The 27,469-nt window shown below is 42.0% G+C and overlaps 1 protein-coding gene across 3 annotated transcripts in view; it reads left to right on the forward strand.

Annotated features, from left to right (window-relative positions):
* The window catches only part of LOC124016644 (solute carrier family 12 member 2-like), a 61,393-nt gene extending 39,940 nt beyond the window's left edge, over positions 1 to 21,453 (forward strand). The window contains exons 20-26 of one of the 3 annotated variants that reach the window (XM_046332178.1): positions 866 to 913; positions 3,127 to 3,243; positions 3,705 to 3,816; positions 12,186 to 12,272; positions 19,578 to 19,713; positions 20,018 to 20,085; positions 21,046 to 21,453. In XM_046332178.1, the coding sequence (XP_046188134.1) occupies positions 866 to 913; positions 3,127 to 3,243; positions 3,705 to 3,816; positions 12,186 to 12,272; positions 19,578 to 19,713; positions 20,018 to 20,085; positions 21,046 to 21,181 (704 nt within the window). In that variant the 3' untranslated portion in view covers positions 21,182 to 21,453. The remainder of the gene's footprint in view (positions 1 to 865; positions 914 to 3,126; positions 3,244 to 3,704; positions 3,817 to 12,185; positions 12,273 to 19,577; positions 19,714 to 20,017; positions 20,086 to 21,045) is intronic. The other 2 variants (XM_046332180.1, XM_046332179.1) reach the window with 2 other exon arrangements.
* Positions 21,454 to 27,469: the final 6,016 nt, after the last annotated feature.

Below are 27,469 nucleotides of genomic sequence, written 5' to 3' on the forward strand. Positions count from 1 at the left end.
CAGTCGAAAGAATTTATGGAAGTATATATGGAGACTGTTTAGTGCCAAAAAATGTGTTAAAAACATGTCAACAACAGCAACCAAAAAAATATTGATATTTCTTACATCTCTCAGATATAGGGCAGACACTAGAGAACAAACTTATTTGGATTTTTGGGGGACTATCCATGTAGTGAGTGAATCTGTTATTTAATGTGTTTGTTTGGGCTAATAGCAGTAAGGCCAAAATACATTTTCAATCCAAAAAAATGTTTTTACTTCAAGGTGTCTTAAAATTCTAAATCAAACAGCTAAATACTCTTTGGTATGCCCTTCCCTTCAAACAATTGTATATTGATTAGTAGAACAACCCCCCCCAATCCCCCGGCTTAGACTTGGTTTAGACTCTTGTGGGTTAAACTGTCAAGTTTTCGTGAAGCAGTGTTTCTCAAATGGTTGAATTTGCAGCCAATAATTTTTGTCTTTGTGAAGACTAAAGAGTGTGTCCTGGCTATAAACACTGGTTTCGCTAACTTTGGCGTGTCCCAAGAAATGTACAAAGTGTTCATCCACTACTAAGGCAGTGGTGGAGTTTTCCGATTACACAATTTCTAACCACTGCCTGGATTCAACATTTATTTCCTGAGGGACCCCAAGTGTGTGTGCTTGTGTGTTACCGCTGATGCCTTTTCCATTGGAGCCTATTCCATCTCGTTTAGCGCAGGGATAAATGACAGCGGCCCCCTGACACACCACCCCCAGAACAGACCCCTCATTGTAGCGGTGCTATTGACACATGTTTTCCATCATGGCGACAGCAGCAAAAATGTTAACCTCTCCATTCTCTCTCGCTCTTTTTTAAATTATTTTTTGTTACATGATCCAGATGACGATGACGAATGCAAAGCCGCAACGAAGCCCCTATTGAAAAAAGGCAGGCAGTCCACCTTTTTGAGTTGCCTTACTTTTCCTTTTCTCTCCTTCTATTACTTTCACTCACTTGCACACATACTCATTCTTTGTCTGTCACGTAACCGTATTTGAATACAACATGTTTCTTGTTCTCACTCTGTCATGAGCATTCAAAAAGCCGTTGAACCTGGTTGAGTTTGGTTTTCTTTTTCTCTTCTCCTGCCCTCACCCTCATGCACACATTGTCTCTCACTCTTTGTTACTCTGTCATCTAGTAGTCTTAACTGCCTTGCTAGCTGCCTGGCTCTGGGAATAACTGTTTTTTCCTCCTGTCCTCTTTCTGCTCCTAACTCAATCCGTCTACCTGTAGCTCTAGCACAGTCTCTGAAGCGCCGTTGCACATGCGTGTGTGTATACATCTTCTCTGTGGCAGTGTGAGAGGGTCTTCCTCTTGTTCTTAGCTTTGTGTGTGTACATCTGCTCTGTGGCACTGTGAGAGGGTCTTCCTCTTTGTTCTTAGCTGTGTGTGTGTGTGTGTGTGTGTGTGTGTGTGTGTGTGTGTGTGTGTGTGTGTGTGTGTGTGTGTGTGTGTGTGTGTGTGTGTGTGTGTGTGTGTGTGTGTGTGTGTGTGTGTGTGTGTGTGTGTGTGTGTGTGTGTGTGTGTGTGTGTGTGTGTGTGCCCTGATGTTGTATTTTCTTTCAATTTTTTCTTTCCTGAACTTCCTCAGTCCTAAGTGCCTGTTTCTTCTCTCTGCAGAGGTGACAGTCTTCAGTACTTTGTCACTGTCTCAATCTGTTCCTTTCTAGCAGGCTGCTCTTTGGGTTTGTCTGTTTTTCTCTCTCCCTCTCTGCCTGTGTCTCGCTCTCCTTTTGTAATTGTCATGTGCTTTTCAGGTACATCTGTTTGATATCCATTCTGTCACCTTAGCCAAGTCACAGACATGCACTCAGATAGTAGAGAAGGGAATGTTACAATAAAGACACTCACTGACTGCACACCGTACATTACACTGAGCCCACAGTTTACATTATACTGAGCCCACACTTTACATTATACTGAGCCCACACTTTACATTACACTGAGCCCACACTTTACATTACACTGAGCCCACAGTTTACATTACACTGAAATCAAATCAAATCAAATTTATTTATACTGAGCCCACACTTTACATTATACTGAGCCTCAAAGTGCTTACACTGAAACCACAGTTTAAAACTGAGCCCAAACAGCAAACAATGCCCAGGTTTACAACACTGAGCCCACAAAACACTCCCACAGTTTACATTATACTGAGCCCAAACCTTACATTAAACCTGAGCCCACACTTTACATTACACTGAGCCCACACTTTGGCTTACACTGAGCCCACACTTTACATTACACTGAGCCCAGATGTTTAAATTTCACTAAATGACCAGCATGGTCAAATTATACTGAGCCCAACAGTTTAAACACTGAGCCCAGCAGCACATTATAGGTGGACTGGGGACAGCAACTGAGCCATCATGTCAGGTAGTACTGAGCCCACACTTTACATTACACTGAGCCCACAGTTTACATTATACTGAGCCCACAGTTTACATTATACTGAGCCCACACTTCTGGCTGTACACTGAGCCCAGATTATACATTACACTGAGCCCACATGTTCAAATGTTCATAAAGCCCAGCATGGTTGAATTATACTGAGCAGAACAGTTTACATTATACTGAGCCCACACTTTACATTACACTGAGCCCACACTTTACATTACACTGAGCCCACACTTTACATTACACTGAGCCCACACTTTACATTACACTGAGCCCACACTTTACATTACACTGAGCCCACACTTTACATTACACTGAGCCCCACATTACACTGAGCCCACACTACACTGAGCCCCACTTAAGAGATCGTTTCCATTGTACCGTGACTGTTAGATAAAAGCCACATAAGATCCCCACTTCCTTTGATTTCTATCACACACCCACACAGCCTGGTGCCAGATCTATTTAGGCTGTCTTGCTAATGACCATAGTGCTTGTCTAGGATCAGGTCCCCCTTGTCCGTATAGTCTTATTCATTATGATCTGAAAGACCAAACAGATCCTAGACACTTTATGAATGTGGGCCCAGTCTGAGTCACACAGAGGAATTCCTAGCTAAGTCATCTCCCTCTTTGAGGATGCAGCTTCCTGTCCTGTCTTGATCTTAGTGTCTGACATAGCACTTTTCTGCCACACAGACAAGAGCCCCCAGAGGTTGAACGTGGCTGACCAGAGGCTGCTGGACGCCAGTCAGCTGTTCAAGAGGAAACAGGGAAAGGGCACCGTGGACGTGTGGTGGCTCTTTGACGATGGTGGTAAGTTTGGCCCTCCAGACCACCAAGGGGGTGGTTTCTGGTTACTTTGTGCCTATTGGTTGCTGTTCCAGAGCAACTTGGAGTTTGACAAACACTGTATTGAGGACAGTCAATTCAGGAAGAGGTCTTAGCAGTCTAAAGCGTGCTGCACTCGGAACTAGAATATATCTTTGGTTGAGAATATTACTGGTTACTGGTCGTGAATATCACCAGTGAGTAACATATGCAACGAGAGTAACATGCCACTGAGAAATTAGACAAATTTACATTGGACAAGAGACTAACATTGCACCAACATGAATGGAGTAGGCACAACAGCCATGTAGACACTTTGGAAACATTTAAAGAGACCTTAAAGCGCGACCATAACTCTGCACATCAGTAAGAAGAGACTGGTGTTGCCGCATTGCACCAAAGACAGAGTAGTGACTGACTGTGTCTCTGTAATGTGACTGTGCCAGGCCTTACCCTGCTCATCCCCTACCTGCTCACCAACAAGAAGAAGTGGAAGGACTGCAAGATCCGCGTCTTCATAGGAGGCAAGATCAACAGGATCGACCACGACCGCAGAGCGTGAGTGACATTCTATTCACTACAGATCTATTTAGCTTTCTATTCGCTGTAGATCTATACTACCAATGGGAATGTATTGAAAGTATGTGGACACCTGCTCATCGAACATCTCATTCCAAAATTATTAGCATTATTATAGCTGGTCACCTCTTTGCTGCTATAACAGCCTCCACTCTTCTGGGAAGGCTTTCCACTAGATGCTGGAACATTGCTGCAGGGACTTGATTCCATTCAGCCACGATCATTACTCAGGTCGAGCACTGATGTTGGGCGATTAGGCCTAGCTCGCAGTCGGCTTTCCAATTCATCCCAAAGGTGTTCGATGGGGTTGAGGTCAGAGCTTTGTGCTGGCCAGTCAAGTTATTCCACACCGATCTTGACAAACCATTTCTGTATGGACCTCACTTTGTGCACGGGGGCATTGTCATGCTGAAAAAGGAAAGGGCCTTCCCCAAACTGTTGCCACAAAGTTGGAAGCACAGAATCGTCTAGAATGTCATTGTATGCTGTAGCGTTAAGATTTCTCTTCACTGGAACTAAGGGGCCTAACCCGAACCATGAAAAACCGCTCTAGAACATTATTCCTCCTCCTCCAAACTTTACAGTTGACACTATGCATTGGGGCAGGTAGTCTTCTCCTGGCATCCACCAAACCCAGATTCGTCTTTTGGACTGCCAGATGGTGATGTGTGATTCATAACTCCAGAGAATGCATTCCCACTGCTCCAGAGTCCAATCGCGGCACACTTTACACCACTCCAGCCGACACTTGCCATTGCGTGTGGTGATCTTAGGCTTGTTTGCAGCTGCTCGGCCATGGAAACCCATTTCATAAAGCTCCCGACGAAGAGTTCTGCTGACGTTGCTTCGAGGTAATTTGGAACACTGTAGTAAGTGTTGCAACTGAGGGCAGACAATTTTTACGTGCCTCAGCAGTCGGTGGTCCCGTTCTGTGAGCTTGTGTCTCCTACCACTTCGCTGTTGATCCGTTGTTGCTTCTAGCCGTTTCCACTTCACAATAACAGCACTTACAGTTGAAAGTCACTGAGCTCTTCAGTAAGGGAATTCTATAGCCAATGTATGTCTATGGAGATTGCATGGCTGTGTGCTCAATTTAATACAACTGTCAGCAACAGGTGTGGCTGAAATAGCCAAATTACTCATTTGAAGGGGTGTCCACATACTTCGTGTGCGTGCGTGTGAATACATTTAAACACAGTTTTTCACAATTCCTGACATGTAATCCTTGTAAAAATTCCCTATTTTAGGTCAGTTAGTATCACCACTTTATTTTAAGAATATGAAATGTCAGAATAATAGTAGAGCGAATGATTTATTTCAGCTTTTATTACTTTCATCACATTCCCAGTGGGTCAGAAGTTTACATACACTCAATTAGTATTTGGTAGGATTGCCTTTAAATTGTTTAACTTGGGTTAAATGTTTCAGGTAGCCTTCCACAAGCTTCCAACAATTCTGGCCCATTCCTCCTGACAGAGCTGGTGTGACTGAGTCAGTTTTATAGGCCTCCTTGCTCGCACACTCTTTTTCAGTTCTGCCCACAAATTTTCCATAGGATTGAGGTCAGGGCTTTGTGATGGCCACTCCAATACCTTGACTTTGTTGTCCTTAAGCCATTTTGCAACGACTTTGGAATATGTATGTGTATATACACGTCGGAAATGTACATACACTTTACACACAACCCATCTGAACAAGAGGAATACCTATGTAAGAATCGTCATTAACCAAGACGCCCTGTGCAACTGGGTCCTGGACTTTCTGACAGGACGCCCCCAGGTGGTGAGGGTAGGAAACAACATCTCCACGCAGCTGATCCTCAACACTGGGGCCCCACAAGGGTGCGTTCTCAGCCCTCTCCTGTACTCCCTGTTCACCCATGACTGCGTGGCCGAGCACGCCTCCAACTCAATCATCAAGTTTGCAGACGACACTACAGTGGTAGGCTTGATTACCAACAACAACGAGACGCCTACAGGGAGGAGGTGAGGGCCCTCGGAGTGTGGGGTCCATGAAATAACCTCACACTCAACGTCAACAAAACAAAACAAAGGAGATGATCGTGGACTTCAGGAAACAGCAGAGGGCGCACCCCCCTATCCACATCGACGGGACAGTAGTGGAGAAGGTGGAAAGTTTTAAGTTCCTCGGCATACACATCACGGACAAACCGAAATGGACCACCCACACAGACAGTGTGGTGACGATTGTTTACAGACAGATTATTTCACGTATAATTCACTGTATCACAGTTCTAGTGGGTCAGAAGTTTAAATACACTAAGTTGACTGTTCCTTAAAACAGCTTGGACAATTACAGAAAATTGTATCATGGCTTTAGAAGCTTCTGATAGGCTACTTGACATCATTTGAGTTAATTTGAGGTCTATCTGTGGATGTATTTCAAGGCCTAACTTCAAACGCAGTGCCGCTTTGCTTGACATCATGGGAAAATCTGCCAAAACCTCAGAAAAGCCATTGTAGACCTCCACAAGTGTGGTTCATCCTTGGGAGCAATTTTCAAAACGCCTGAAGGTACCACGTTCATCTGTACAAACAATTGTACACAAGTATAAACACCATGGGACCACGCAGCCGTCATACCACTCAGGAAGGATGCACGTTTCTGTCTCCTAGAGATGAACGTACTTTGGTACGAAAAGTGCAAATCATTCCCAGAACAATGGCAAAGGACCTTGTGAAGATGCTGGAGGAAACAGGTACAAAAGTATCTATAATTTGTAATTCGCTCTGGATAAGAGCGTCTGCTAAATGACTTAAATGTAATGTAAATGTATCCACAGTATAATGAGTCCTATATTGACATAACCTGAAAGGCCGCTCAGCAAGAAAGAAGCCACTGCTCCAAAACTGCAATAAAAATGCCAGACTAAGGTTTGCAACTGCACATGTGGACAAAGATCGTACTTTTTGGAGAAATGTCCTGTGGTCTGATGAAACAAAAATAGAACTTCTTGGCCATGATGACCATCGTTATGAACTGAAAAGGCGTGTGCGAGCAAGGAGGCCGACAAACCTTACTCCGTTACACCAGCTCTGTCAGGAGGAATGGGCCAAAATTCCCCCAATTTATTGTGGGAAGCTTGTGGAAGGCATCCCTTGTTTGACACAAGTTAAAAAATGTAAAGGCAATACTACCAAATGCTAATTGAGTGTATGTAAACTTCTGACCCACTGGGAATGTGATGAAAGAAATAGAAGAAAATAAAGTATTGATCCTAACTGACCTAAGACAGGGACTTTTTACTAGGATTAAATGTCAGGAATTGTGAAGAACTTTAAATGTATTTGGCTATGGTATGTATGTAAACTTCCAACTTCAACTGTATATATGTGTGTGTGTGTGTATATATATGTGTGTGTGTATATATGTTTGTATGTATAATATACCCATATATGTACTGTTCAAAAGTTTGGGGTCACTTAGAAATGTCAACACACATTTATAAGCAACCATCACTCTGGTGTTCCAATAGCTAATCCAAGTTTATAATTTTAAAAGGCTAATTGCACCTCTGCCTTGAAGGCCAGCATCCCGGAGTCGCCTCTTCGCTGTTGACGTTGAGACTGGTGTTTTGTAGGTACTATTTAATGAAGCTGCCAGTTAAGGACTTGTGGGGGCGTCTGTTTCTCAAACTAGACACTAATGTACTTATCTTCTTGCTCAGTTGTGCACCGGGGCCTCCCATTCCTCTTTCTATTCTGGTTAGGGCCAGTTTGCTCTGTTCTGTGAAGGGAGTAGTACACAGCGTTGTACGAGATCTTCAGTTTCTTGGCAATTTCTTGCATGAAATAGCCTTCATTTCTCAGAACAAGTATAAACTGACGAGTTTCAGAAGAAAGTTATTTGTTTCTGGCCGTTTTGAGCCTGTAATTCAACCCACAAATGCTGATGCTCCAGATACTCAACTAGTCTAAAGAAGGCCAGTTTTATTGCTTCTTTAATCACGGAGCGCCACCGATCCATCACGACTGGTCTGCCGACGTAATTCCGTCCGTTGTGCCCTCAACCGGCCTTTGCCGGACGTCGGTGAAGACGCTTTTGCTAGCCCCGGCCTGCTATCTTTATGTACGCTGTGTGTCTTGCTTGCTAGCGTAGTAACGACTACCTAATGGCTTCCTTGTTTCATCTATTGCTGTTCACTGAACCCTATGATCATCTGGCTACATAGCTGATGCCAGCTGGACTTTTCATTAATCACGGTACTCCATTTTGTTGATCTGTCGGTCCCAGCCTTGAACTCAAGCCCTGTGTGTAGTTAACTGACCCCCTCTGCCCATTCATCACCATTTACCTGTTGTTGTTGTCTTAGCTGTTGACTTAGCTAGCTCTCCCAATCAACACCTGTGATTGCTTTATGTCTCTCTCTAATGTCAATATGCCTTGTATACTGTTGTTTAGGGTAGTAATCATCGTTTATTTTTGTTGCGGAGCCCCTAGCCCCACTCAACATGCCTCAGATACCTATTTTGTCCAACCTCCCACACATGCGGTGACCTCACCTAGCATAACTAGAGATGCAATCTCTCTCATCATCACTCAATGCCCGGGTTTACCGCCACTGTACCCGCACCCTACCATAACCTAAATCTACTGCAGAGATGGCCTGCAAATTTCTGTCATACTTTCCAGGTCTATGCCCAAACAGTTCAAGCTTCTAATTTTTTTAAATGAATCTCTCCAGGAATAAACTCTCACTGTTGCCGCCTGTTATAGACCCCCCCCCCCCCCCTCAGCTCCCAGCTGTGCCCTGGACACCATGTGTGAATTGATTGCCCCCCATCTATCTTCAGAGTTTGTTCTGCTAGGTGACCTAAACTGGGATATGCTTAACACCCCGGCCGTCCAACAATCTAAGCTAAATGCCCTCAATCTCACACAAATTATCAAGGAACCTACCCGGGACACCCATAAATCTGTAAACATGGGCACCTTCATAGATAATATCCTGACCAACTTGCCCTCCAAATACACCTCTGCTGTTTTCAATCAGGATCTCAGCAATCACTGCCTCATTGCCTTCATCCGTAATGGGTCCGTGGTCAAACGACCACCCCTCATCACTGTCAAACGCTCCCTAAAACACTTCTCCGAACAGGCCTTTCTAATCGACCTGGCCTGGGTATCCTGGAAGGATATTGACCTCATCCCGTCAGTAGAGGATGCCTGGTTGTTCTTTAAAAGTAATTTACTCACCATCTTAAATAAGCATGCCCCTTTCAAAAAAAAATGAAGAACAGATATAGCCCTTAGTTCACTCCAGACCTGACTGCCCTCGACCAGCACAAAAACATCCTGTGGTGTACTGCACTAGCATCGAATTGTCCCCGCGATATGCAACTTTTCAGGGAAGTTAGGAAAGCAAAGGCTAGCTTTTTCAAACAGAAATTTGCATCCTGCAGCTCTAACTCCAAAAAGTTCTGGGACACTGTAAAGTCCATGGAGAATAAGAGCACCACCTCCCAGCTGCCCATTGCGCTGAGGCTAGGAAACACTGTCACCACCGATAAATCCACAATAATCGACAATTTCAACAAGCATTTCTCTACGGCTGGCTATGCTTTCCTCCTGGCTACACCAACCCCGGCCAACAACTCCGCACCCCCCGCAGCTACTTGCCCAAGCCTCCCCAGCTTCTCCTTCACCAAAATCCAGATAGCAGATATTCTGAAAGAGCTGCAAAACCTGGACCCGTACAAATCAGCTGGACTAGACAATCTGGACTCGCTCTTTCTAAAAATTATCCACCGCCATTTTTGCAACCCCTATTACTAGTCTGTTCAACCTCTCTTTCGTATCGTCCGAGATTCCTAAAGATTGGAAAGCTGCCACGGTCATCCCCCTCTTCAACGGGGGAGACACTCTAGACCCAAGCTTACAGGCCTATATCCATCCTGCCCTGCCTTTCCAAAGTCTTCGATAGCCAACAGATCACTGACCATTTCAAATCCCACCGTACCATCTCCACTGTGCAATCCGGTTTCTGAGCTGGTTATGGGTGCGCCTCAACCACGTTCAAGGTACTAAACAATATCATAACCGTCATCGATAAAAGACAGTACTGTGCAGCCGTCTTCATCAACCTGGCCAAGGCTTTCGACTCTGTCAATCACTGTATTCTTATTGGCAGACTCAACAGCCTTGGTTTCTCAAATTACCTCCTCGCCTGGTTCACCAACTACTTCTCAGACAGAGTTCAGTGTGTCAAATCGGAGGGCCTGTTGTCCGGACCTCTGGCAGTCTCTATAGGGGTACCACAGGGTTCAATTCTCGGGCCGACCCTTTTCTCCATATATATCAATGATGTCGCTCTTTCTGCGGGTTATTCCTTGATCCAAACGTATTTTCCACCATATTTTGCAAATAAATTCATAAAAAATCCTACAATGGGATTTTCTGGATTTTTTTTCTCATTTTGTCTGTCATAGTTGAAGTGTACCTATAATGAAAATTACAGGCCTCTCTCATCTTTTTAAGTGGGAGAACTTGCACAATTGGTGGCTGACTAAATACTTTTTTGCCCCACTGTATATCTCATTGGTCAACCCCAAAGCCATCACCCCCTTTGGCCGCCTTTCCTTCCAGTTCTCTGCTGCCAATGACTGGAACGAATTGCAAAAATCTTATATCTTATATCTCCCTCACTAAGTTAAACATCAGCTATCTGAGCAGCTAACCGATCGCTGCACCTGTACATAGCCCATCTGTAAATAGCTTGGCCAGGTCGCAGTTGTAAATGAGAACTTCTTCTCAACTGGCCTACCTAGTTAAATAAAGATGAAATAAAAAAAATCAGAACAACAGTTTTCAGCTGTGCTAACATAATTGCAAAATGGGTTTTGTAATGATCAAGTAGCCTTTTAAAATGATAAACCTGGATTAGCTAACACAACGTGCCATTGGAACCCAGGAGTGATGGTTGCTGATAATGGTCCTCTCCACCTATGTAGATATTCCATTAAAATAACTGCCCTTTCCAGCCATGACAGTCATTTACAACATTAACAATGTCTACAGTGTATTTCTGATCAATTTGATGTTAAACATTACTAAGTGACCCTAAACTTTTGAACGATAATGTCTATATATAGTGTAAATTGTAATACTATATGCGTTTTCCTCTTCTTCCATTTTTTACATTCCATATTGAGTAAAACATTTTTATATTATCTTACATCCTAGATTTAGGTCTGTCTGGCAAATTCCCTCAAACCCCTAATTCCTCCAATGCTAAATAAGATCAGTGTGTTACAGGTTCAAAGGATGAGCTCTGCTCTTAGCCCTCTGCTACATTGCCTTCTAAAAATACAGCTTAGTCACTGACTGACACAGTCAGGATTAAACCCACCTTGTTCCACCACCACATTAAATCTGCATGATTTTCTATATAACAATTTGTTGTATTTGCTTCACAGAAGCAGGTTAGGTTCTCTGTTGTTCTTTCTCCCACTCATCTGTCTTTCTTCTTTCTCTTTTCTCTCTGTGTTATTGTGGCGGCAACACAAATGTCCTGACCCTCACTCTCATTGTCCCTCACAGCTGCCTCCTGCCTCCTTTTGTTGGCTAGAATTAGCACTGGCAACCCAGGCCTTCCATTTTAGAGTGTGTGTGTGTGTGTGTGTGTGTGTGTGTGTGTGTGTGTGTGTGTGTGTGTGTGTGTGTGTGTGTGTGTGTGTGTGTGTGTGTGTGTGTGTGTGTGTGTGTGTGTGTGTGTGTGTGTGTGTGTGTGTGTGTGTGTGTGTGTGTGTGTGTGTGTGTGTGTGTGTGTGTGTGTGTGTGTCACATGCCATATGTTTGTGCATTCATTACTTGTAAAACCAGGAACAGACATTTCCTTGCTAATTTAAAATATAGTTTCAGTATTGGAAAACTATATTTTTGGACTTTGTTCAATAATTGGACCTCATTATTGCAATAATATCCCATCCAAACTCTGCATGGAATTGAGGGTTCAAGTATCCCTTTGATATGAAAGTCATTGTATATAAAAGTCAATGTACTTACTCGGACATGACATGTTTGGATTCGCTGAAGATGTTTTGAGGAGAAGTTATCCCCGTCTTTTGATTAGAAATAAAAAACTAGGGAAATGAGTGTCATAAAGAGAAAGCCTCTTAACAGCCACCACAGCTTTTTCTCTCTCAAATATCTGGAAAATATTGATTTCAGCTCGCACCTGTTCTCTGTGCTACTTCAAACAGCAGCAATCCTTTCAAATGGCTTCTTGATGCCCTCGGTGGCTTGTGCGGTCTCTCCAAAGCTCTTGGATGGAAGTGGCATGAAAACTGCCTTAGTGTTATATGTTTGTTTTTACATTTCCTCCTCAGGATGGCCACCCTGCTCAGCAAGTTCAGGATAGACTTTTCCGACATCAACGTACTAGGAGACATCAACACCAAGCCCAAGAAAGAGAAGTATGTTGTTTTTCTCTCAAGATTGATTCTCCCTTATATGACAGTTCTGAGGTTGTCGGGCGGGTTGTGGTTCTAAATTGAAATGTCAAGGCAAAAAGCCAAGGCCTCCCGAGTGGCGCATCGGTCTAAGGCATCACAGTGCTTGAGGCATCAATACATACACACAATATCTAAGTCTAATACATAGCACAGTGCAAATTACAATACCACATATATCAAATGGCTCTCTCTTAATGGCTCTCCCTTTGTGCAGTAAGGTGTTATTTTTTGGACCTGGGAACTGAAGAGGCTACTGTCTTGTATTGCATGTCTTGTACCGATGAGTGTCTGAACTGTGTGCTAACTGCTTGAACAGACAGTTCGGTACCTTCACAAAGAACAATAGTTATGCAGTCCAGCCTTCCTCAACTTTGATCCAGGAGAGACTGACATTTTCCCTCCATGTACATCTAAGTGTGATATGTGCTGCCCTGTTCTGGACCAACTGCAATTTGCCTAGGTCCATTTTTTTCCGCACATGACCACACAGCTGGGCAGTAGTCCAGGTGTGACAACTATAGTAGGACCAGTAGGACCAGTCTGGTCATATGAGATGTCAAGACGGCAGAACAACGCCTGGACAAACCTCTTCCCATTTTAGCAACCAATGAGTCGATTTATTTTAACCATGACAGCTTGCTATCAAGAGTTACACCCAGCAGTTTACTCTCCTCAAATTTCCCAATAGCCACATTATTCAACATTAGATCTAAACTACTGTGAGGCAGATGAACCTGTAGCCATATTATTTCCACATCATCTGACATGAGATAATCTCTCAGCCTAAAAGGAATATGACTCTGGACATACCTTGTAAAAGTATTCATCCCCCTTTGCATTTTTCATATTTGTTGCATTACAACCTGTAATTTAGATTTTTATTTGGATTTCATGTAATGGACATATACAAAATATTCAAAATTGGTGAAGTGAAATGAAAAAAAGACTTGATTCAATAAATTCTAAAAAATGGAAAAGTGGTGCGTGCATACAGTGGGACATTTAGTCAGCCACCAATTGTGCAAGTTCTCCCACTTAAAAAGATGAGAGAGGCCTGTAATTTTTTCATCATAGGTACACTTCAACTGTGACAGACAAAATGAGAAAAAAAATCCAGAAAATCACATTGTAGGATTTTTTATGAATTTATTTGCAAATTATGGTGGAAAATAAGTATTTGGTCACCTACAAACAAGCAAGATTTCTGGCTCTCACAGACCTGTGACTTCTTCTTTAAGAGGCTCCTCTGTCCTCCACTCGTTACCTGTATTAATGGCACCTGTTTGAACTTGTTATCAGTATAAAATACACCTGTCCACAACCTCAAACAGTCACACTCCAAACTCCACTATGGCCAAGACCAAAGAGCTGTCAAAGGACACCAGGCTGGGAAGACTGAATCTGCAATAGGTAAGCAGCGTGGTTTGAAGAAATCAACTGTGGGAGCAATTATTAGGAAATGGAAGACATACAAGACCACTGATCATTTCCCTCGATCTGGGGCTCCATGCAAGATCTCACCCCGTGAGGTCAAAATGATAAGAAGAACGGTGAGCAAAAATCCCAGAACCACACGGGGGGACCTAGTGAATGACCTGCAGAGAGCTGGGACCAAAGTAACAAAGCCTACCATCAGTAACACACTACGCCGCCAGGGACTCAAATCCTGCAGTGCCAGACGTGTCCCCCTGCTTAAGCCAGTACATGTCCAGGCCCATCTGAAGTTTGCTAGAGAGCATTTGGATGATCCAGAAGAAGATTGGGAGAATGTAATATGGTCATATGAAGCCAAAATATAACTTTTTGGTAAAAACTCAACTCGTCGTGTTTGGAGGACAAAGAATGCTGAGTTGCATCCAAAGAACACCATACCTACTGTGAAGCATGGGGGGGGGGCACATCATGCTTTGTTGCTGTTTTTCTGCAAAGGGACCAGAACGACTGATCCGTGTAAAGGAAAGAATGAATGGGGCCATGTATCGTGAGATTTTGAGTGAAAACCTCCTTCCATCAGCAAGGGCATTGAAGATGAAACGTGGCTGGGTCTTTCAGCATAACAATGATCCCAAACACACCACCCGGGCAACGAAGGAGTTGCTTCGTAAGAAGCATTTCAAGGTCCTGGAGTGGCCTAGCCAGTCTCCAGATCTCAACCCCATAGAAAATCTTTGGAGGGAGTTGAAAGTCTGTGTTGCCCAGCAACAGCCCCAAAACATCACTGCTCTAGAGGAGATCTGCATGGAGGAATGGGCCAAAATACCAGCAACAGTGTGTGAAAACCTTATGAAGACTTACAGAAAACGTTTGACCTCTGTCGTTGCCAACAAAGGGTATATAACAAAGTATTGAGATAAACTTGTTATTTACCAAATACTTGTTTTCCACTATATTTTTGCAAATAAATAAATTAAAGATCTTACAATGTGATTTTCTGGATTTTTTTTCTCATTTTGTCTGTCACAGTTGAATCAGTGTTGGGTTATAAAATAATATCCAAAACATTGAACATCCCACAGAGCACCATTAAAACCATTATTAAAAAATGGAAAAATACTGAATATGTTTCTCCAACAACAAACCTGGCCAAAGATTATTGAGACAGCTGCCCACCCCGCTGTCAAAATTCACAAAATCCCGCTGTCAGAACAGGCATGGAGGGCATTAATCAGAGAGGCAACAAAGAGACCAAAGATAACCCTGAAGGAGCTGCTAAGCTCCACAGCGGAGATTGGAGTATCTGTCCATAGGATCACTCTTAAGCCGTACACTCCACAGAGCTGGGCTTTATGGAAGAGTGACCATAAAAAAGCCATTGCTTAAAGAAAAAAAAGGCAAACACGTTTGGTGTTCGCCAAAAGGCATATGGGAGACACCCCAAACATATGGAAGAAGGTACTAAATTTGAGCTTTTTGGCCATCAATAATAATAATAATAATAATAATATATGCCATTTAGCAGACGCTTTTATCCAAAGCGACTTACAGTCATGTGTGCATACATTCTACGTATGGGTGGTCCCGGGGATCGAACCCACTACCCTGGCGTTACAAGCGCCATGCTCTACCAACTGAGCTACACAGGACCACACCCTGACGTTACAAGCGCCATGCTCTACCAACTGAGCTACACAGGACCACAAGGAACCGCTATGTCTGGCGCGAACCCAACACCTCACATCACTCCAGAACACCATCCCATGAAGCATGGTGGCAACATCATGCTGTGGGGATGTTTTTCATCAGCAAGGACTTGGGAAACTGGTCAGAATTGAAGGAATGATGGATGGCTCTAAATACAGGGAAATTCTTGAGGGAAACTGGTTTGTCTTCCAGAGATTTGAGACTGGGACGGAGGTTCATAATGACAATGACCCTAAGCAACACTCGAGTAGTTTAAGGGAAAAATTGAAATGTCTTGGAATGGCCTAGTCAAAGCCCAGACCTCAATCCAATTGAGAATCTGTGGTATGACTTAAAGATTGCTGTACACCAGCGGAATATATTCAACTTGAAGGAGCTGGTGCAGTTTTGCCTTGAAGAATGGGAAAAATCCCAGTGGCTAGATGTGCCAAGCTTATAGTGACATACCCCAAGAGACTTGCAGCTGTAATTGCTGCAGAAGGTGGCTCTACAAAGTATTGACTTTTGGGGGGTGAATAGTTATGCACGCTCAAGTTCTGTTTTATTGTCTTATTTCTTGTTTGTTTCACAATAAATAATATTTTGCATCTTCAAAGTGGTAGGGATGTTGTGTAAATCAAATGATACTAAAAATCTATTTTAATTCCAGGTTGTTAGGCAACAAAATAGGAAAAATGCCAAGGGGGTGAATACTTTCGCAAGCCACTGTACATGGCAATACCTCCTCCGTTTATGTGAATTACAAAAGTATTCAGACCCCTTCACTTTTTCAAAATGTTACGTTACAGCCTTTCTCTAAAAGTGATTAAACGTTGTTTTATCAATCTACATATGATACCCCATAATAACAAGGGAAAAAACGTTTATTTAAATTTAGCAACCATTGAGTCTTTTTATTTAAATATCTTAAATAAAACATTTAAATATCACATTTACATAAGTATTCAGACCCTTTACTCAGTACTTTGTTGAAGCACCTTTAGCAGCAGTTTCAGCCTTGAGTCTACTTGGGTATGTGTTAATTAGTCATTATTGATAAAAAATGTGCTTATGTATACATTAGAATCAGGACTGACTAATCAGAATACTATTATATTACTGTATATGTATGAATTTTCTTTATAATCCTAGTACTGAATATAACGTGTGTAAATATAATCAAGAATTAGAACAATGTCTGTCTGTTCCATGGTAGAAATGAATGAACTTATAGCCAGACTGGTTAGAATGTTCATCTACACAGGCAGATCTTGGCTCTATCCATAAATGATCTTAATAGGGAGAGACTATGTGAGAACCATAAAGCCATTGTACTGGAGCGGAGATGAGACTGGCTAGTACTAAAACTAATGACGTCATTTTCAGTTTATAACCTGTGGTAAAATGTATAATGGGCAGTACTCTCGAGAATAAAAGCTGCTGGTTGACTTTAAGACTGGTCTCTGTGCATTTTATACAAATAAGAGTCATACAGATTCTTATGAATTGACAGAGTGAGTCATTTTATTTGGGTATTAAAAAATAGAGGAATATAATTCCTGTAACAGTATGACGCTACAAGCTTGGCACACCTGTTTGGAGTTTCTCTCCAATTTCAACTCCAGTTTCTCTTCCATTCTTCTCTGCAGATCCTCTCTGTCAGGTTGGATGTGGAGCATCGCTTCATCATTATGGGGTATTGTGTGTTTGAGGGAAAACATTTATTTAATCCATTTTACAATAAGTCTAATGTAACAATGTGGAAAAAGTGAAGGGGTCTGAATATTTTCCGAATGCACTGTATATTCTATAACCATGTATAGCTACTATTGCATCAAATTAATTATCTAAGTGTGTTTCAGAGATGGCCAGAATTAATGTTTTCTGATAATACATTTCATTGAACCTTGTTTCTCAGGCTACATACTAAACTCAGCAAAAAAATAAACATCCTCTCACTGTCAACTGTGTTTATTTTCAGCAAACTTATCATGTCTAAATATTTGTATGAACATAAGACTCAACAACTGCGACATAAACAGAACAAGTTCCACAGACATGTGACTAACAAAAATGGAATAATGTGTCCCTGAACAAAGGGGGGTCCTCACCCTCCGAACCAACAGGTCCCAGACATGCAAATGGGATTGAGATCTGGGCTCTTCGCTGGCCATGGCAGAACACTGACATTCCTGTCTTGCAGGAAATCACGCACAGAACGAGCAGTATGGGTGGTGGCATTGTCATGCTGGAGGGTCATTTCAGGATGAGTCTGCAGGAAGGGTACCACATGAAGGAGGAGGATGTCTTCCCTATAATGCACAGTGTTGAGAATGCCTGCAATGACAAGCTCATTCGGGTGATGCTGTGACACACCGCCCCAGACCATGACGGAGCCCCCACCTCCAAATCGATCCCGCTCCAGAGCACAGGCCTCAGTGTAACACTCATTCCTTCGACGATAAACTCGAAGAGACAAAACCACGAAGTCAGTGAAGACAACTCATCATATATATATATATATATATATATATATATATATATATATATATATATATATATATATATAGTATTTACAAATTCACCACATTTATGATTTTAAATGGGAATCAAAAATGTTTCATGAATGTTTACCATGTGCTGATGTGCTCAGCACTGTCAACCGACCCCATTATGACATCACCGTCTGTACGCTGTTAGTGTCTTAACGACCGTTCCACAGGTGCATGTTCATTAATTGTTTATGGTTCATTGAACAAGCATGGGAAACACTTTACAATGTTTAAACCCTTTACAATGAAGATCTGTGAAGTTATTTGGATTTATCTTTGAAAGACGGGTCCTGAAAAATGGACTTTTATTTTTTTGCTGAGTTTATATGTTAATATGGGCTATTTTTATTCATTTTCTGGTTTGTTTTTAGTGCTATTCTGAAAGGCTGATTTTGAGTTAGACATGTCAGTGACATTTACATTTGGATCAATGGTGGTGAGTGGGCTGCCCACAGTTGGCTATTTCAATGCAAACAGTGGAATTAAATGTGCATATAATTATTGCAGACAATACCCTCGGAGGTAACACTTAAACATAAATTAGATTACATTTACTGCACTTCCGTTTCTCTGGAATATAATATGATTTCCATGTCCTCTGTTGCTTAGTATGACAGGGAGGACTGGAGCACTATCAAACCTAGACCATCAGTCTCTTAAGCAGTTTGCTATGTTGGAGATAATCCTGGAACAGCTGCGGTCAGGGTGAATGACTTTTAAAGAGTGTTGGTTGCTCCCACAGCAAGATACATTTGTCAAAAAAGGAGACATTCCTGTCTTTACAGAGTTTCTTCGGGAACTAATTTAGGGCAGCGAGGCAGCTGTAACGTTTTTCGAACCCCCTTCTATAGCACGGCAGGGGACTAGGGATGACTGCTCTCTTTCCTGTGCAAAGAAGGGTGTTCAAGGGAATGTTGTAGCTCTTCTTCAGTTCCTCAGATTGCCAAAAGTGAATGTCGTTAAATCCAACGTGAGTGACAATAGTGCTAATATTAGATTAGTTGGATAGAACTGTGGGCAGGAGGGAGTCCTTCACATTGCCAGTGTCTCCCACTGGCTGCGGAGTTAAGCTTGCCATCTGTCCAGTGGTTTGGAGCAGGTCAGTCCTGCCAGACTCATCGAACCCCTTGGCTGTATGAGGCATTCAGAACTGACATTCTGTGTGCCTGAGTTGCATCCAAGTACTTACAAATTACATCTTGTTTTTCCACAGTTGAGGTAGCAGCCGGAGAATCTCTTCACTAAGCTGTTTGATGATGATACATTTGGAACAGACAAAGAATTCATCTTCATTTGAGTTCCACCTTTTCCTCTTGCGTTGAAATGATATCAGACCGAGTGTAGACCTCTCTGATGACGACTGTTGTGTGATGACCTATGCCCTCACATAGCATTGGGTTGAACTTTGACACCTTCAATAATCATGACAGTGTTGGCTCTTGGGGGGTGTGAGTCAATATTAGGAAGGTGTTCCTAATGTTTGGTACACTCAGTGTATATACTCAAATATACTGGCCTGTTATATATACTGTGCGTGTGTACTAAAGTTTCTAACTAATCGTTTACTAACCTTTGATCCCCTATGGTTTTGCAGTGTTACTGCTTTTGAAGAGATGATCGAGCCATACCGGCTGAAGGAGGACGACATGGAGCAGGATACGGCGGAGGCACAGAAGGCCAGCGAGCCCTGGAGGATAACCGACAACGAGCTGGAGCTCTACAGGGCCAAGGTAAATCTAACCACTCTAGCCATCACCATATTACTTACTCCTATCCAGTTATTTCAGATCTGTGAACATGGAAGTGGTAGGGGCTAGCTGTAGGATGCTAGGAGCCAAATAGAATCAAGCCTATAAAACATTTTAAATTGGGGTCCTCCAGAGTCGGGTATTGTGCCCAATGTCTTTGAGATATATGGGGATGAAAGTGCTCCCATATCTGCCTATCCTACAGCAAAGTGTGGCTGCTGCTTTAGATGGTAATCTCGTAACGTGTATCCATTTTAACCTGTGTTTTTGTTTTGGTTCTTCTCAGACTAATCGTCAGATCAGACTGAACGAACTGCTGAAGGAGCACTCAAGCACAGCTAACCTCATTGTCATGCAAGTATATTTAAGAGGATTTCTTTTTTTGTGTGGTGTGTGTGGCACAGAAGTATTGAGGCCTCATGTTTGGGGCCGGCAGGTAGCCTAGCGGGTTAAGAGCTTTGGGCTGGTAAACGAAAGTTCATTGGTTTGAATCCCGAGCCGAATAGGTGAAAAATATGTCAATGTGCCCTTGAGCAAGGCACTTAACCCACATTGCTCCTGTAAGTTGCTCTGGATAAGAGCATCTGCTAAATGACTAAAATGTAAATTGTAATAACAGCCACTAAGTGAATCAGCTGGGTGCCCAGTAAACTGAGACGCCAGCCATCCTCACACTCCCTCGCTCTCCTCTGTCACCCTCCTCGTCTCGTTTAGGTCTTCTCTCCATTTCCCTGACACTTCTTTTATCTTTTCTCTCTGTTGCTCTACCTTCTCTTTCTCAATCCACTCTTCATCTTCTTTTGTCTCTGCTACATTTACCTCTTCCAATTCTCCCCCTCTACATTTTCCTCCCATCGTCCTGCTTCTCATTTATTCTCCCTCTGCTTCCTTACTCATCCTTCCCTCTCTATGCATGGGCACACACACACAATACTCTACTCGCACTCATTCAGTAGCGCTGTGGGTTAATTACCCTAGTGTTGTCTCTTTCCACCACTGGCTTGGCTCTGCTTCGGTCCCTGCTGTCCTATCCTATTCACAACACCACAGCACTACTGCTCTCCTCACCTCCAGCAATAGAAAAACCCATTGTCCTCAGTGTCACTGGTCCTCCATTTTGTGTCTCATTAATGGATGTGTAGAATAGGGTGTTTCAATGCTCTGTTAGTCATACTGCACTTTATTGAAGTATATGTGTGGTATTGAGTTTATTGTGCTGTTGATATACGGGGCACGAGGGTGAGATTTGAAAGGATGCAAATGGATAGGGCTATTTCTGTCACTCATCACATCACACTCTCTCTCGATCTACAGGAGCATGCCCTTGGCCAGAAAGGGAGCAGTGTCCAGTGCTCTCTACATGTCCTGGCTGGAGACTCTGTCCAAGGATCTGCCTCCCCTCCTCCTGGTGCGCGGAAACCACCAGAGCGTCCTCACCTTCTACTCATAAACACACACATGTTGCCTTTGGGACCTCCCATCCCTACCCCAGCCCTAACTAAGACACGCACACATATTCTTCAATGAAGGTAGAAATGGTAGCAATTGATGATAATATTAATAATGATAAAGTATATGGTGTTGCTGTGGACATCCAGCCTCTTACACTACATGATCAAAAGTATGTGCTCGTCAAACATCTCATTCCAAAATCATGGACATTAAAATACAGTTGGTACCCCCCTTTGCTGCTACAACAGCCTCCACTCTTCTGGGAAGACTTTACACTAGATGTTGGAACATTGCTGCTATAATAGCCTCCACTCTTCTGGGAAGGCTTTCCACTAGATGTTGGAACATTGCTGCTATAACAGCCTCCACTCTTCTGGGAAGACTTTACACTAGATGTTGGAACATTGCTGCTATAATAGCCTCCACTCTTCTGGGAAGGCTTTCCACTAGATGTTGGAACATTCCTCCACTCTTCTGGGAAGACTTTACACCATTTGCAGCCACGGGAAGACATTGCTGTTCCTGCGATTCAGCCACGAGCATTAGTGAGGTCGAGCACTGATGTTGTGCGATTAGGCCTGGCTCGCAGTCGGCATTCCAATTCATCCCAAATGTGTTCAATGAGGTTGAGGTCAGAGCTCTTTGCAAGCCAGTCAAGTTCTTCCACTCCGATCTCAACAAACCATTTCTGTATGGACCTCGATTTGTGTACAAGGGGCATTGTCATGCTGAAACAGGAAAGGGCCTTCCCCAAACTGTTACCACAAAGTTGGAAGCACAGAATGTCATTTTATGCTATAGCAATAAGATGTCCCTTCACTGGAACTAAGGGGCCTAGCCCAAACCTTGAAACAGCCCCAGAGCATTATTCCTCCTCCACCAAACTAACAGTTGACAGGTAGCGTTCTCCTGGTATCAGCCAAACCCAGATTTGTCCGTCAGACTGCTAGATGGTGATTCATCACTCCAGTTTCCACTGCTCTAGAGTCTGCTCGGCCATGGAAACCAATTTCATAAAGCTCCGGACAAACACTTATTTTGCTGACGTTGCTTCCAGGGGCAGTTTGATACTGAGTGTTGCAACTGAGGACATACGATTTTTACGCACTTCATCACTGTGGCCTACCACTTCGCGGCTGAGCCGTTGTTGCTCCTAGACGTTTCCACTTCACAATAACAGCACTTACAGTTGATGGGCAGATCTAACAGGGCAGACATTTTACGAACTGAATTGTTGGAAAGATGGCATCCTATGACGGTCCCATGTTGAAAGTCACTGAGCTCCTCAGTAAAGCCATTCTATTGCCAATGTTTGTCTATGGAGATTGCTTGGCTGTGCTCAATTTTATACACCTGTCAGCAATGGGTGTGGCTGAAATAGCCGAATCCACTCATTTTAAGGGGGCGTCCACATACTTTTGAATATAATGTATGTGAAAGGGCAGTCAGTCAGTGAAGTCCCCACTACTCTTTTGAAACTGGAGACTGAAGTGGGAGTTATTTCCTGCACCCCTGGCTAACACATTCAACCTAACGCGAAAAGAAGAAGTGCACAATTTAATTTACAAAGTTGATTTCCACTCTGGCTTGAAAGGGCCTGTTCATGCTTCGCACTATTTTGTTATTACTATTAATATTGTTATTATTATTCCGATTCTTCTTGATATCATGTTAAGTTATAGATCATTTTATATTTTTTTCAATGCAGCAATAATCGCCCTCTTATATTTCCTTTTCTTGTGTTTGGAGAAAGGCATGTCAAATGCTTTGCAACACTTTTTATTGCCTTATGTATGTGCCTTCCAGTTGAAATCAATAATTAAACTATTAATCGCTCTACCCAGATTGAACGGTATGAAAAATGTATAATAGCTATTTTTATTAGGTTTTAAATGTAATCTTTGTTTTTAGTGAGGATTTTTATGGTAGTGGATTGATTGTAGGAGGTTAGCAGAGTCTCCACTTGATGGCATCAAAAGCTTTCTCTGGTGTTTATTTTCCCTAAATTGTTTCCTGTTTTTTTTAATGGCCTCTGACTTTATTGTCTATCAGTTTGTTTGTCTTCCTTTAAGCTGTGTAAATGAAACAGTTTATAGTGCAGTACCCTCTACTTAATACTAGAGGCAATCTGCTTCAATTCTGAAAGTTGATTGGATGATGTCGAAGAATTGTCTCTTAACAGAAAGCATCCACGGGTCTAGAATTTGAAGTTCTAGGGTTCTTATTTCCACACTGTGTCAGAAATGACTGCAGTTGGCTAGAATTGGGCTTAGCTTCTGATTAGCTTTGCCATGCTAAAGAGCCAGTTGTCTCACAACAGCTGCTAACACAAACAAGTGTTTCAACCAAAAACAAGTCTCCTTTGGAGTCAAGTAGGTCCCCACATTAAAGTCTGTCACCATATTGGAATCTATCGGCTGAATCCTAACTTCAGATGCTCCAATTTTACTCAAACTTTTTGCGGAATTTGTGTACCGATGTTCATAGGAGACTTGAAAGTGAATTACTTATGCATATCTCAAATTAGGACACGGCCCCTCGGGTTCCCCACATTGGAGTGACTCTATGAAGGAACTGGTCTAGCCCTTACAACCGCGAATTAGACTTTGCCTTAATGCTAGAAGTAATGATTGTTGTCATTGTCTTTCTCTTATAAGCCGTACTGGCTGTATGATTGAACTAGTGGGTCAATGCAGATGTAGCTATAGAGGAGTATTGCAAAAAGAAGAATGTACTGTCACTCTACTTTATCCAGTATTTTAAAAACAATTCTGTATATGTATGTACCATTTTATTATTGTTTCCATTTCAAGAAAGCCCCCCTTAGTCTGTTACATGGAACAGTCTGGAATTTGTGCTTGCTTTAGGTTCAACCATTGATAGAAAAGTGCTGTTTCGTGTCAGTCTTTTCTCCAGTAGTGGTGGCATTAGCTCATTCTGCCTCAGACAATGGTACCTGAACATACTCTGGTGTAGACTGTTTTTACGTATTCCACTAAACAGTGGACCGGAGTCCTTCATGCCCACATGTCTGACTGTTTGTCTGCTTGCCCTGATGTACATTGGACTAGTAGCCTCAATTCTCCTCTGTTCGTTTCTGTTCAATGCAGAAACGACTCCCACTCTGTCTGGTCTGTGTAGATGAGTAGGCACTTTGCTGAGTATTTTTCCGTGGCTGTTCTTTTTGGGTGTTCTCAAAAGAAGGGAAATTGTTGATACATACCTCTAAGCAGGTGAGCTACTGTAATAAGGTATTGGGATAAAATTCATGGTTTATTTGAAGGGTCCCTCAGTTCATTTTTGGACCATTTAGGCTGGCCCATATACCTACTGTCAGCACACTTTGCCATTGTTCCGGGAGAATTAAAGTTGTGGTGCGTACCATGTGGGGCCTTTCTCGCAGGGGTGAAATGTCCCGAAGCAAAGGGTCATGTTAACTGTTTCTTTAACTTGTGAATGAGGGTTTTATAATAACTGCCCGAAAGCTACTGGATCAAAACAGGGTTATTTGCATTTATAATGTACAGTATTGCCCACGCCTTACCCAACACGCTGTCTATAGGTCATAGCATTTAAGGCCAACCACGTCATTGCCCCTCTCTTCCCTAGTTCTTATCCTTTATGCAATTTAAAAAAATAAAAAATGACTTTTTAGGCAGGAGGTTTGGGTCAGTTGAATGTAAATCTGATAAACACTAAATGGAGAGTTACTTTTATTTTTTACTTCTACAGTGCCGAGTTCAATGTTTTTGCTAAAAGCTACATCCTTTTAGATTTCAGTCCCACATGGAAATCCAAGTGCAGTGTGCTTTGTATTTCAGGCTCAATCAACTATTCCCACCCACACGACTGTATCTCACCGTTCCGTGTCCTTTATCTAGAGAATGACTACGCCATGTGATTGTGAATGAATATATACACATATAGTGTAAATATACTCGTGTATAAAATTATATTTCTTTGAAATATGTACAAAGCATGTAAAACTTTTTTTTAAATGGGTGGAGGATTGTAAAGCTTTTTAGAACCCAGATGGTACAATCTTACTTACCAAATCTGTTCTGTGTATCGGTGAGTAAACCACTCAACCCTCAGTTACTATACAAAGCAACAATGTTACAAACAAAACACGGGTTACTCTACATTTATATTTAAATATATAAATAACACAATGTGTGGGGATTTTTGTCATGAGTGTGTTCTTTTTTTCCATCTATGTATAGGTGTGAGGAGAGGAATACTATAACGTTCTCAAAACGTCATTATTTAGCCGAAACCTGACACTACTGTGCTCTGTCCATGAGACCAAAACATGTTGCCTGTAACTTGTGGCCTAGCCATGTTGAGACGTCGTCCTCCTCTGTATTTGTATTGATATGCTGTATTGTTAACTGTCACAGATATGCTTTTTTCAAACATTTTAACATACTTTGTACATGTTTATTGCATTAAATCAAATGAAATCAATCATCATTGATGCACTTGGGTATTTTTGTACTTTTGTTTAGGTTCCTTCTTTATCCACCAATAACTAGCATTTTAATCAAGGTAGCACCTTCAGAAGTGCTTGATTTGTACAGTGCCTTCAGAAAATATTCTTGGACTTCCATATTTTGTGTTACAGCCTGAATTAAAAATGTATTTTTCTCCGTCTACACACACTGCCCTAAAAATGACAGTGAAAACATATTTTTAGAATTTTTTGCAAATGTATTGAAAATGAAATGTAGAAATATATTTTATTTACATAAGTATTCACACCCCTGAGTCAATACTGTTGTAGAAGCACCTTTGGCAGCGATGACAGCTGTGAATATTTCTGGGTATATCTCGAACAGCTTTCCACACCTGGATTGTGCAACAATTGCCTATTATTCTTTTTCAAATTTCTTCAAGCTGTTGATCATTGCTAGACAACCATTTTCAGGTCCTGCCATCGATTTTCAAATAGATTTAAGTAAAAACTGTAACTTGGACATTCAGGAACATTCACTGTCTTCTTGGTAAGAAACTCCAGTGTAGATTTGGCCTTGTGTTTTAGGTTATTGTGCTGCTCATCACCCAATGTTTGGTGGAAATCAGACAAGTTTTCCTCTAGGATTTTGCTCCGTTCAGTTTATTTTTTATCCTGAAAAACTCCCCAGTCCTTAAAGATTACAAGCATACCAATACCATGATACTGCTGCCACTATGCTTGAAAATATTGAGAGTACTACTCAGTAATGATGTTGTATTGGATATGCCCCAAACATAACTTTTGTCCTGAATACAAAGTGTTAATTGCTTTGCCAAATTGTTTGCAGTATTACATTCGTGCCTTATTGTAAACAGGATGCATGTTTTGGAATATGTGTATTCTGTACAGGCTCAGTCAATTAGAGTATTGTGGAGTAACTACAATGTTTTCTATCCAGCCTCAGTTTTCTCCTATCACAGCCATTAAACTCACCATTGGCCTCATTTTTTATTTTATTTTTTATTTCACCTTTATTTAACCAGGTAGGCTAGTTGAGAACAAGTTCTCATTTGCAACTGCGACCTGGCCAAGATAAAAGCATAGCAGTGTGAACAGACAACACAGAGTTACACATGGAATAAACAATTAACAAGTCAATAACACAGTAGAAAAAAAATGGGCAGTCTATATACAATGTGTGCAAAAGGTCATGGTGAAATTCCTGAGTGGTTTCCTTCCTCTTTGGCAACTGAGTTAGGAAGGACGCCTGCAACTTATTTAGGCTTGACATAAGAAAACTAAGGGGTTGAATACTTGATTCAATAAGTCATTTCAGCTTTACATCTATGAATTTGTAAAAATGCTTTGTAAGTCACAAGTTGCATGGACTCACTGTGTGCAATAATAGTGTTCATTTTTTTTTCTACCTCATCTCCGTACCCCACACATCAGTCGAGCAGTGAATTTCAAAAACAGATTCAACTAAAAAGACCAGGGAGGTTTTACAATGCTCGCACAGAAGGGCACCTGAAGAAGCAGGCATTGAATATCCCTTCGAGCATGGTGAAATTATTAATTACACTTTGGATGGTGTATCAATACACTCAGTCACTGAACTTATTTAGGCTTGCCATAACAAAACTAAGGGGTTGAATACTGAAGTTATTTCAGCTTGACATTTAGGAATTTGTAAAAATGTATAAAAACATTATTCCACTTTGACATTATGGAGTATTTGTGTAGGCTAGTGACAAAAAACATCGCAATTTAAACTATTTTCAATTCAGGCTGTAACACAGAAAAATGTGGGAAAAGTCCAGGGGTGTGAAT

This window comes from Oncorhynchus gorbuscha, linkage group LGY (assembly GCF_021184085.1).
Source record: "Oncorhynchus gorbuscha isolate QuinsamMale2020 ecotype Even-year linkage group LGY, OgorEven_v1.0, whole genome shotgun sequence".
NCBI lineage: Eukaryota > Metazoa > Chordata > Actinopteri > Salmoniformes > Salmonidae > Oncorhynchus > Oncorhynchus gorbuscha.